This window comes from Ascochyta rabiei, chromosome 6 (genome assembly GCF_004011695.2).
Source record: "Ascochyta rabiei chromosome 6, complete sequence".
Lineage (NCBI taxonomy): Eukaryota > Fungi > Ascomycota > Dothideomycetes > Pleosporales > Didymellaceae > Ascochyta > Ascochyta rabiei.
In genome coordinates, this window is record NC_082410.1 from 120,855 (window position 1) to 132,788 (window position 11,934).

Sequence of the window (11,934 nt, forward strand, 5' to 3'; positions counted from 1 at the left end):
CAAGCCTCTGACAACCCAGCAGGTGGACCAGTAGATCAAGGACATAGACACGGTGTTTCAGTACGCACAAGTGCTTAAAGACTCTGTCACCCGTACCCACTGGATTATGGGCACCATCCACTATAGCGTGCACCGTGAATTAATCCAACAACGCATTAACAAGGGATCAATCCAAACCTGGGCAGACCTCCGCACAGAGGAGGAGCAACTAGTCTAAGACCCTGTCTTCACGCAGTACGAGAACTACGACAAGTACTTTAACTTTAACTAGAAGTCTGACAATTCTGTCAACACCTTCCTGATGAAGCTGAACAAGCGTGAGTCTCTGTTGCCCCGCAACTTTGCAAAGTTCAAGGACGGCAGCAACGACCATGAGTTCAAGATAGCGTTTGTGTGGAGCCTCACTCCCCAGACCCTCCAACGGGAAATCCAACGGAACGGCAGTCTGGAACACATTACTAAGTGGGCAGAGTTTGAACAGGCCCTCCGCAACGCGGAGACATCCACTGTCCCCTTGAACTCAGGAGTAAGGACTGACGGCGGCGGTCGAAATAAGAGACCCCTGCCCTCTCCTACAAGGAGAAGATTCAAAAGGCATAATAGCCGCGCGTCGACCCCCTCTGGGAGCGACGCTGGAAAGACGCTGGGAGACTCCCGGCCCGTCAACTATCACACAAATCCGTCAAGCGGAAAATGGACCCCAAAGGGTCAAGGTTACCAGCAACCTTAGGGCCAGCAGCAAGGCCAGGGACATCAACAGTCCCAAGGCTACCCGCAGCAGAGCACTTGGAGAAGCCGTGGAGGCGGCCGACGAGACTCCAGCGGCAAGCCAAACCAGGGAAACAGGAAGCCCTAGTCGCCAACCTCTCCCACCTGCGGCTGGGGCCTGAGACCAAGGGGAAGAAGACCCGCATAGCGGTTTCCATCCAACTCAAAGACGCTAACAGCACCCTCAGGACCCTCCGGGCCCTGTACAACTCGGGTTCTAAGCTGAACCTGGTTACAGAGGCATAGGCCAAGGAACTCAGCTTGACGCTGACTGGAAACGACCCACGACCCACAGCAGTGGTCCTTAACAAGAAGGAACTCCCATTGATCAACCAGTACCAACTGACAATGGTTTGCCACAACAGCAACGGCGTGGAAAAGACAGTTAGGCCAACAACGTTCTGGTCTACATCGTTTGTCAGGTACAACCTTGTCCTAGGCTACCTATAGCTGGCTGAGGCGGACCCCTATATCTGTTTCTCAACAGGAACCTATAAGTGGTTCGCTGACAACACTAAGAGAGTCTAGCTGTTAACAGCCAAACAACTGTTTAGTAAGCTAGGTCTGGGCAAGCAGCCATATCTGCTACATCCTAGGAGCCTAAAAATGGGCAGTCCAACAGACGCCTACTGGGCAGATGCTAGACAGGCGTTAGAGGCAGCCTGTCTCGCCAAATGGTTAAGAATTATGGCAGTGGGACTTAATAGCGGCGCCATCCTAGGAGACAACGCCCTAGATGCGGAAGAACTTAAGTACGTGCCTAAACATCTCTATTATAAGTAGTTTACCTTCAGCAAACAACAGATGAGCGTGTTAGCACCACACCAGAAGTACAACCACTCTATTAAGATTAAGGATGAAGCTAAGGTTCCTAACCTCCTGATCTATAACCTGTCTTGCAGGGAGCTAGACATCCTCTAGGAGTACCTTAAGACGGCACAGGAGAAGGGCTGGATCCGCCTAAGCAAGTCGCCGGCAGTAGCCCCCATCCTGTTTGTCCCTAAGTTAGACAGCACTATGAGACTGTGCGTTAACTATTAGGGATTAAACAGGGTTACTATTAAGAACCAGTACCCTATACCGCTAGTTAGCGAGATAATAGACTGCCTGTTAAAAGCAAAGGTCTTTACTAAGCTGGATCTACGTAACGCCTACCACAGGCTCTAGATTAAGGAATGCAACAAGTGGAAGACTGCGTTCAAGACACAGTACGGTCATTTTAAATACCTAGTAATGCCTTTTAGCCTAGCGAACGCGCTGGCCACGTTTTAATCCTATATCCACTAAGCCCTAGGAGGCCTACTAGATAGAACCTGCGTAGTCTACCTCAATAACATCCTCATCTATTCCCAGGACAAGAAGGACCACGACAAGCACGTTGAGGAGGTCCTAGATTGCCTGGTTGAGTGGGGGATGTTCGCGAAGGCCAGCAAGTGCGTCTTCTCCAGCAAGTCAGTAGAGTTTCTGGGATTCATTATCACACCAGACGGCGTGGTTATAGACCCTAAGAGGGTCCGCACTATCACTAAATGGCCAGAGCCGTCAAGCTACAAAGACATTTAAGTGTTCTTAGGCTTTGCTAACTTCTATTAACGATTTATCTTTAACTATTTAGGAATTATCTAACCGCTTATTGACCATATAACGGCCGCCCAGAATCCGGCAGAGGACTAGAGGGTCCCCAGTCCAGAAAAGGGGAAGGCAAGACCAAAGAAAAGTTAAAAGGGACCAACAAAGTGGTACAAACTATGGCACTGGCTGGAGGAAGCCTGTGCGGCGTTCCTTACAATTAGGGAGAAGTTTATAAAAGCCCTAGTACTGTAACACTTTAACCTAAGCAAGCCTATTATTGTCCTTATAGACGCGTCAGATTTCGCAATAGCAGCCATCCTGTTGCAACCCCAGACGTCCAAAGTGGCGACAGAGCAGCACTGGAAACCAGTAGCGTTCTAGAGCTAGAAGTTCTAAGGTCTATCCATCAGATGGCATACCCACAACAAGGAACTCTTAGCAATTGTTGAAGCTTTTAGGCAGTAGAGGCACTACCTCAAACACGCCCCTGCAACAATCTAGGTACTCTTAGACTACAACAACCTAAGGTACTTTATAACAACAAAGGAGCTCTCTCTAAAACAAGCCTGTTGGGCGGAGGAGCTGGTAAGGTTCGACTTTGAAGTCGAATACAAGCCAGGACCAGAGAACGCAGCAGATGGTCCCTTAAGACGCCTAGATTACGCACAAGGTCTTAAGGCTAGGGAACAGAAAGCCCTTAGGGACGCCATGCTACCTACCTTACAACAGAAGCTTTAGATCTAGACAATTTAAAAGTCTAGGGCTCAGAAAGATGCACAGGCAACATCTGGGAGTGACGTACCCATGGAGGACCTAGCAGAGGTCTAGCAACCGCCTAAAATTGTCCCTGAGGAATTCCGCCAATATCAGATTGGCCTTAGAGACTTGTCTCCCCCGGCTCTTAACCCTCCATCCAATGGCCATCAGAGCCAGGGTCGATCTGAAGACACCAAAGCTAGGGGACTGGACTTTAACGTTGCAGAAGCTCTCCTTTGTAGCCTAGACAACAGAGTTAGTGCCCCTACAAACCTTGCAAACGAAGCCGCGCAGGGGGATTCCGCTTACGCCCTAGAGATCTCAGAACTCCTGACGGATTTTGTTAAGCAAGTCCAACAGCAGGACGCAGCATACCCCGCAAACCAGTTACTAACAACCTAGATGGACAGCAGAGCAAAGAAGGGACAACACTACTAGGAGGTTAACCCTAGTGGGACCTTACGCAGGAGCAGGAAAGTTTAGATTCCTAACAACATTACACTGCGCCAAACCATCCTCTTAAGGAACCATGACAACCCTATAGGGGGTCACTATGGCGTGGATAAGACTGCCTAAGTACTTAAGAAAAAGTACCACTGGCTACAGCTGATAAAGGACGTAAACGAGTACATCTGACAGTGTCCTACGTGCCAACTGCACAAGATCAGGAGGTATAAGCTGTAGGGATTGCTCACACTGTTACTAGTACCAGACACAGCCTGGCGGCACTTCTCCCTCAACTTTGTAACAGACTTGCTAAAGTTAACAGACGCCAAGGGGAATGAGTATAATTCCATACTGGTCCTTGTGGACCGCTTTAGTAAGTATGTCCAGTACCTACCCTGCACCAAGACGATCACTGCCCAGCGCCTAGCCAAGCTGCTCTTAGAGCAGAGCTTTTTGAAGCAAGGACCACCAGATACGCTGTTGTCAGATCAGGGTTCAGTGTTCACTAGTCAATTCTGGTCTGACATTTGCTACCACCTCAAGATCAACCACCGATTGAGTACGGCTTTCCATCCCCAGACAGACAGGCAGACAGAGCGCCAGAATTAGGAGTTAGAAACGTACCTCCGCATATACATAAACTACCAGCAAGATAACTAGGTAGACCTCCTGCCATACGCTGAGTACGCCTACAACTCTAAAGCTCACTCCGCCTATAGAGAATCTCCCATAAAGGTCGCCTTTGGCACAGACCCAAAGGGATTTAACGGGATGCCCAATAAGCACTGGCTACAAAAACCCCAAACCGTCTGGGACAAGGATGGGGCGACACCAGAACTACGCCGGCAGGTCGCTAGCTGCCTATCGCACTGGCACAATATGTGGAAAACAGCAAAGAAGGCCTTAGAGTACGCACAGAAGGGCAACGCTTAGTGGTACAACGCAAAACAGTCTAAACAACACTTTGCTAAGGGAGACTTAGTTCTCCTTTAGGCCAAGAACCTGATAACAAGCTGTCCTTCTAAGAAGTTTGACGCTTGATACCTTGGGCCATTTGTAGTAATTAAGAAGGTAGGCAAGCTGGCGTACAAGCTGAAGCTACCCCTATCAATGGATAGAGTGCACCCAGTGTTCAACGTGTCACTCCTTAAGCACTAGAGGGAACCCCTTGCAGGCAGCGGGTTCTGGCCAGGTCCTATCAGCATACCAGAAGACGTCTTACCTGGCAACAGGTTTAAAGTTGAAGGTATACTGTTACACAAAGACACTGCTGCCCAAGGAAGGGAGTACAGAGTCAAGTGGCTGGGTTGGCCAAATAAAGAAGCCACCTGGGAACCACTCAAGAACCTTGACCACTGCGATGAGATCCTTCAGGATTATCACCAATACGCTCAGGCGGGTAATCCATCAGCAGTGAGCCGGACTACGTCCGGCGGGCTGGCGCCACCAAGGCGAAAGAGGGGACGTCCTTAGAAGTCCGCCTCATGAACCCCACTCCAAAATGGCAAAAAAAGTGAGGATGGATAGTCCCAGGACTCGTGCGACTGGAGGCCGAAGGAGGCCCAGCGTCCATCCGATACATCACTGCCAAGAATAGCACATTCACAGGAGAGGAGAGTTTCATTGTCATCTACCAGTTCGTCAAATGGTCATTATTGAAGTGGAAGGTCTTTATAACCACAACCACAGCTTAAGCAGCTCCACCGCGACCCTCAGAAGGGCTCATCTCATAGGAGGGGCTACGACGGCAACGACCACCTGGGGTGGGCTTGGTCAGGGAAGCTGAAAGGGAAATCCTCTCAAAAGGAGCCGACGGAGCCTGGACAGCAGAAGGCAGGTCAGTACCATAGTAGTACCACCGCTTCTCCGCATTGTGAGCACCACCCGTCTTCTGGAAGTGATCCTCAATTGTGCTGTCAATCACAACGTTGTTAGGAAGCTTCGCACCAACAGTCCCAACCGCAGCCTGCAAAAAGTCAGCTCCGCACAAGAAAGAGGGGGAGGAAAACACCTACAATGTACCGCTCAAGGTTGTGCAACCAAGAAACCTGACAGGCTTGAGCGTACTCAGTCTCGCTCAGACCAGACTTGTTGATGCGGCGACGAACCACAGCATCGTAGGCGACAAAGCCGTCGCGACAAGCCTTGGCGTAGTCGTAGGCAGTCTGCCAGTACGTCTGCACCTGAGCAATCACGTCGTCGTCGGTCGCCTGGTTGCCTTGAGCAACTGTCTCATCATTCGTCTTGCGGAGGGCACGCTCAATCAAGAAATCAAGCATGTTGCAGGCTCAACGGAAGACAGGGTCAATCTACAAAAGTCAGCATGGGTAGACACTGGGGCAGCGCAGGAAATACCTCAACACACTTCCCCTCCTTCGAGAGGACGCAACAGGGACACACGCTGAAGTTGTCCTTGCGAAGCCCATACCCACCAGGCCGACGAAAGACGCGGATGAAGGACAAGATGGTGCCATCAGGGTCGCTCTTGGACGAAGTGGTCAAGTGCGTGATGCTGGCGCGGCACCAGTATCGCGAAAGCGACGGCTGGGGCTGCATGCTCTTAGGCAGCTGGTAGACGTGGTTGGGCAGAGCCTCACGGGAGATATACGTCGGAGGGGGCGTCATGGTGTTGAGGGCAAGGGCTGGAAGGCAAGGGCTGGAAGGCAGATGTGGATGAGGGTGTGGGGATGATGAGGCACTGTGAGCAAGCAAATACAGTCCTTATATACGCCGAATTCCCTCTGCCCAGCAGCTCTCCGGTAACGACCCGACCTCTCACCGCTCTCTCACCTGTCGCAATCCACCGCGCAGGAAGACGATTTTCGTCACAAATATTCAGGCACAGGTCCATTGACCGCTGGAAGAGCAACCAGTAATCTCACCTGAGATTCACGTTGCAAACAAACGCTGGGGCCTGGACCATACTGCGCAAGGGTCCAGGCAAGGCGTCATGCATAGCAAGGCCGACAGCTCACTGTCACCGCCGGCATGCGGACAAGATCCCCCGCGAATGAGCGAATCCCAGACCAGTTCGCGCAGGAACAGGGCTGCAGGAGCCGCTGGCGATCCTCTCGCGGACGTCACCGGTTGGGGACTTACTAATCCAGCCCACAAGGCGGACAACGTCCAACCACTCACGCCTCCAAGCGGCCTCAGCCCCTGGATTAAGGCACCCAATCACTTAGGAGATCGCGGAGAGCAAACAGCGGGCACACCTAGGGCAACCCTCAGCCCAGTGCCGGGCGCCGCGTACGCCACGCAGGGAGCAAACAATGCCCCTTACAAATCACCTATTCGGTGTACAATCGTCACGCTCCCCACGGCCTTGGCCACATGGGTTTAAGAGCCAACGACCGCTGAGGCGTCGTTCACAGTGACGTCTGGCAGCAGCAACAGCTCACTGACCAGCGGCCAATGAAGGCACAAAGGAAGACTCGGCCTCAGCCAGTCTCTTGCAAGCAAGACTCGTCCACCCGGCTGCGCAGCAACGCTGCCCTGGTGGCTCACCGAGCAAACGTCGTGAGGATAGGATTGCTGGCGTCCATTGCGTGCCTAACAGCTGCCCATCCCCACAGACAACAACCAATAGACTCCCACCAGCACCGCATTTCTCCTGCCAAGTTTTTCCCTCCACAGGAGGTTTTCCTGGAGCTTAATGACGTTGCTGGAGACCTCTCCACGGTTCGGGACGAACCTTCAAAGAGGGGGGGGCTATTGTCACGAGTATTCTCCCCACGCCAGGAGATACCTCGGCCAGGTCCCGGGCCAAGCCCGGAGACCCACCGGCCACACGCGTATATAATATTCACGTGCCTTAAGACTCACCCATTAAGGATTTGTCTCATCTCTCAAAATACCACCTATTATTCGTCCCATCTCGCTCTGCTCGATCGTCTGCCTACAGTGACCTCACAACTACCTAAAAATACTAAAAGAGAGGTAGCAAGTGCCTACTACTAACTAAAACTAGGATATAGATATAATAAAGCATACCTATATAATATATAGCAGGTAGACAATAACAGATATATCTGCAGCTACGCATAAATAACATAACACCTCCTACTTAGCTATAAAGAATACAGACAAGTAAGGAAAATAATACAGAACAGCCTATAAGGACAACAACTTTTAATATAACTCCTACTACACACAACCTAGGAAATTCTAGCTACTCTAGCTTTTATTTTAGATACTAGAATAGGCACCTGTAAGTGGTACCTACAATAAACAACAGACACCTAAAAACTGCTGTTAACTCCCTAGAGCATAGGCTCTTACTACAGGACTCTAAACACACATTTACTATCCCTTTTTACAAACACTCTCCTTAAATTACTAGAGCAGCTTAACTGCTCTCGTCTTATATAGTCTTAGACTCACACAGGACGTTAAACTTATCAATCAATCAATCAATGACCGTACCGCTTCCATTGGTCTTGATTCGGAAACCACGCTGAGTTGAGGTTCCAACATAGCCGGTGCTGCCTGCAATGACAGCCCGAAAGTTGCCACGGTATTGACCGTCGTTGACACTGACGTCTGGGGAGATCTCGCTACTCCACCACACGCACTTGATGTAGGTGATACTGGCAGGATTTAAGCGGGAAGTATCATCCGGGTTCGCTGAAGGGTTGCGTTCGAAATAATGTTGAAAGAGGTACAACCGGAAATGGCGTAGCACATGTCCGCGCAGGTCTGAACATCGTAAGTGTCAAGTAGAATGAAGCCAAGGTAGCCCGGATCATTGGGTGATACCTTAGTGTTGGAGAAGACAGACTTAAAGCCTGGTGGAGTCTTTACAGAGCTAGCCTACGGAAAGTAGTAGCTGTCGCTGAGGAAAATGTTGGCAGTGTCAGGAGATGATTTGTGCGCAACAACAGAAGGCTGAGGATAGCAGATGTTGCTCGCGCGTTTGAACCTCCGAGCCTCAGCAGTGGCGGGTAAAGGGGCAAGCAGGGTAGTCGTAGTGATAAAAGGTACGCTCGGAGCAGTCTGGTAGATCACAGGGGGTCCAGGATAGGTATGAGTCTGAGCAGCTATAGCTACAGCAGCCAAAACAGCAACAACAGTAAAAGTGTTGAGAAGCATGACAAAGGCGAAGGATCAGTAAGTACAACAAATCGATGAAAAATCTGATGGGTGTGGCAATAGATGAACAAGGAGTGGCCTATAAGTACTTATTGTGAACGCTCGTCGCCAGCTGGTCTGGACCTCAGTGACAAACACTACAATGATCACGTACATCGTACTCTGGAAAGCTATCAACCTTTCAAGTCAGTTGCTATAGACTCCAGGATGTTAGTTGAAGCTGTTACTATTGAAGTGGCTGTGAGATGATGTTCGGCACAAGTGTGGTTGTTATCACTAAGACTTAGACTCGCGGCTATCTTTGGTCGATGCCTTTTGAGGTGTAGTTGTCTTCTAGCTCGCCCTCTGGCATGAGTTGGAGTTTTGTATGTGCCTACTTGTCTTTTTAAGCGATGCGTGGGATCTCAGGAGCGGATTCAAACCTGGCGCTGACACATTGCCCCCCCCCCCCATTCTAGTTAGATTTGAGTTGAGAAAGGGTCAGGTGCTCGTGTGTGGATCGTGATACGGGGGCGCCATCGACTTGCACTGATGTGGAAGATGCAAACACTACGCCAGCGCTCTCCATTCTTTGAGCTTGCCTAATTGTGAATCTCAGCTCACAGATCGCAGCTCTGATCTGTAGGAAATATCGTACAACATGGTGCTTGACTAGGGTTAGGCACTATGAGTAGCCCAATTCGTTAACCGGCTTGTTGGATCTAGATGCAGTATTTGGAGGTCTCGCTCCGGAAAGTCAAAAAGCTGCGCAGCACCCTCTTAAAAAGTAAGAACCTGTGCATACTGCTTTGATTATCACCTGGCAATAAAAAATGAAGCAACGTGGTTGCAGAATGGAGGGATAACCCACAGGAAGAAATTCCAGGTTCATTTTGCGCGATGCTGTAGAGGACTAGTCAAGGCCAAGACTGGACCAATGGCTTTCAGTACCACGATGAGCGGGGTAGCAACTAGGATAGTAAGAAAGTATTAATCAAATCGACTTGTATCTAGATGCTCTTGATAAGAGCTTGTAGGTGATTTTGCGTCGAGGCTTGGACGAGGCCCTTGTTTGAGTTGTGTCTGACATCTGGAATTCTGGGTCAGGGTCTCTCAGTATGTACCGTGGTCCAGCAGGTTCAACGAAAACAGGGTCCCCAACGGGAAGACGGCGTTCAGTTGAGAAATGAACAGTTAATGGTTTGCGTGTCATACATAGAGAGAGAAAAGCAAAAGAAGAGAAGGCGACAGAAACCGGATGTAAGCTACTGCCACGTATGGCACGGACAGATTGCCAGGATAGCAAAGAGCGAAGGCTTGTATGTAAGTGCGGCAAACTAAGCATAAAAGTTTCGAAAATGCGTGAACAGCAGGAAGTTTGGCGAATCCAGAGGACAGTAGGAAGGAGCGCGAGAATCGAAACGCAGCACAATTGCTATGACGTCATGGCTTCTTCTGCAAAACGAACACGTTGTATCAGCATTGTTCAACCCTTTTCTGCCGTTCCTACTGCACAGAAACTTAAAGGGTATTAAAAATGTCCGCTTATTTACATTGTCGGAAAATTTTGATGACTATAGTCATTATGATACAGTTCAAATCGATGCGGCGCGGTGCGGTGGGATCTATCTGATATATGCCGCGTGCTGCTTTCAGGCAAGCATCAATCTAATTCTCGATCTCAAGAAACCCCCATCTTTGAAACCGTTCTGCGGCAACCTTGAGATTCGTCTGATGTCTGCATCCTGATCTGGTCATCTTGTTGCTTGATACCTTCAGTTCCCTTCAGGATCTCCACACTGACAAGCTTGCAACATGAAGTCTCCGCCCCTCAGGTCGGCAACGAAACTTAAGGCCAAGTCATCAGACATCAGTACCGAAATTGCATTTGACTTTACTCCCGGCGTTCCTAGCGCAGCAATATACCTGCCACATAGCCATTGGCTACGGACCGCCTCGCTTAACCGGGAAAAGCCTTCGACGTCTCTTCTAGATTGCTTAATCTGGTCTTGAGGGGAACAACAGAATGCACCTGAAAGCATCCGTCACTCTTCTGGGATAGTTCTGTGGGCAAGACCAGTCAATTGTCAGATTTCTTCGCTTGGCATGCTCGGAGTACCGCTCTGGGGGGCGTACGGGCTTGCCGAATGTCCATGGATGATATTTCCTTATTGCGATGAGCCTCTCAACGGCTCTGCTGACCTTGGGTCTAAGTTCTAGAGATGGAATACAGCCGGTGGGCTGGTGGTATATAAGTGATGTTCAATCTGCTCATATCTGCTCATCAGCATCCAGAAAATTATTCAATAAGCCACCGGGTCGAGCCAAAGCAACCATGAAGCTCTCCACACCCCTCGTTCTGGCCATAGCGGCATCATCGGCAACTGCTCATACCATATTTCTTTCTCTGAACAACGGCGCAGTGGGTGATGGCGTTCGCGTTCCGTCTTACGATGGTGTACGTTTCCCTCTTGCTCACCTCCACTCTTGTATGACACTGACCCATGACTCTCAGCCCATCACGGACGTGACTTCAAATGACGTTGTCTGTAATGGCGGACCCAACCCTACAGCCAAAACCAATACCGTCATCACTGTTCAGGCTGGCTCTTCCGCGACTCTCACTTGGCGTCACACCTTGACCTCTGGACCAAGCGATGTCATTGATTCCAGCCACAAGGGTCCCGTCATGGCATACCTGAAGAAGGTCACGGATGCAAAGACAGACACTGGTGTCGGAAACGGATGGTTCAAGGTACCTTGCATCTCCTCATCACCTTCTGCAAACCACCCTTCAACTAAATTAATACGTGTTATACATGAAAGCAGAAGTACAAAGCTGACAATACTTCAGATCGCCGAAGATGCCTTCGACGGCACAAAGTGGGGCGTTGACCGCCTAATTGCCAATCAGGGCAAGCAAACCATCACAATTCCGGCCTGCATTGCACCAGGGCAATATCTACTCCGCGGTGAGCTGATTGCACTGCATTCTGCGGGTAGTTACCCGGGTGCGCAGTTTTACATGTAAGGACGGACCCCTTCAATTCATATTGAAGTATTTCGCAGGATCCCTTACCCATCCACGGAATCCTCGATTGCATTTCGAGGTGCTCAAACGATGGAAAAGTGCTGTTGCTAACTTTGAAAAGGGAATGCGCACAAATTAACATCATCGCCGGCAGTGCGAGCAAGACACCAGCTACCGTCAGCCTTCCCGGCGCATACAAGGGATCAGACCCCGGAATCACATACAACCTGTACAGTGGACAGAAGACATACACTGCACCTGGGCCGGCGGTCTTCAAGTGCTAGGCAATG

At 50.1% G+C, this 11,934-nt stretch overlaps 4 protein-coding genes across 4 annotated transcripts, besides 19 other annotated features; 2 read left to right on the top strand and 2 right to left on the bottom strand.

Annotated features, from left to right (window-relative positions):
- Window positions 1-6,238: part of a mobile genetic element that runs on past the window's edge.
- Window positions 1-7,458: part of a mobile genetic element that runs on past the window's edge.
- Window positions 1,811-1,926: a mobile genetic element.
- Window positions 1,814-1,926: a mobile genetic element.
- Window positions 1,937-2,037: a mobile genetic element.
- Window positions 1,955-2,037: a mobile genetic element.
- Window positions 1,958-2,037: a mobile genetic element.
- Window positions 2,060-2,328: a mobile genetic element.
- Window positions 2,069-2,328: a mobile genetic element.
- Window positions 2,084-2,316: a mobile genetic element.
- Window positions 2,087-2,310: a mobile genetic element.
- Window positions 2,090-2,322: a mobile genetic element.
- Window positions 3,782-4,149: a mobile genetic element.
- Window positions 4,120-4,147: a tandem repeat.
- EKO05_0003917 (uncharacterized protein) lies at window positions 5,234-5,822 on the bottom strand (the record flags this gene model as incomplete). Its single annotated transcript, XM_038938819.2, has 2 exons — window positions 5,234-5,509; window positions 5,559-5,822. The coding sequence occupies 2 exons, from the start codon at window positions 5,820-5,822 to the stop codon at window positions 5,234-5,236; spliced, it is 540 nt and encodes a 179-aa protein (XP_038799745.2).
- EKO05_0003918 (uncharacterized protein) lies at window positions 5,832-6,168 on the bottom strand (the record flags this gene model as incomplete). The annotated part of the gene is made up of 2 exons (XM_059636272.1): window positions 5,832-5,852; window positions 5,899-6,168. 2 exons carry the CDS (start codon window positions 6,166-6,168, stop codon window positions 5,832-5,834), a joined length of 291 nt encoding a protein of 96 aa, XP_059492255.1.
- Window positions 6,432-6,973: a dispersed repeat.
- Window positions 7,016-7,457: a mobile genetic element.
- Window positions 7,255-7,458: a long terminal repeat.
- Window positions 7,457-7,960: a mobile genetic element.
- Window positions 7,459-7,462: a direct repeat.
- Window positions 7,961-10,428: 2,468 nt separating the features above from the next.
- EKO05_0003919 (uncharacterized protein) lies at window positions 10,429-10,626 on the top strand (the record flags this gene model as incomplete). Its single annotated transcript, XM_059636273.1, has 1 exon — window positions 10,429-10,626. The coding sequence occupies one exon, from the start codon at window positions 10,429-10,431 to the stop codon at window positions 10,624-10,626; it is 198 nt and encodes a 65-aa protein (XP_059492256.1).
- A 322-nt stretch (window positions 10,627-10,948) lies between these two features.
- On the top strand, window positions 10,949-11,928 carry EKO05_0003920 (Stearoyl-CoA 9-desaturase; the record flags this gene model as incomplete). The annotated part of the gene is made up of 4 exons (XM_038939011.1): window positions 10,949-11,071; window positions 11,129-11,368; window positions 11,468-11,640; window positions 11,766-11,928. 4 exons carry the CDS (start codon window positions 10,949-10,951, stop codon window positions 11,926-11,928), a joined length of 699 nt encoding a protein of 232 aa, XP_038799746.1.
- Between the last annotated feature and the right edge of the window lie 6 nt (window positions 11,929-11,934).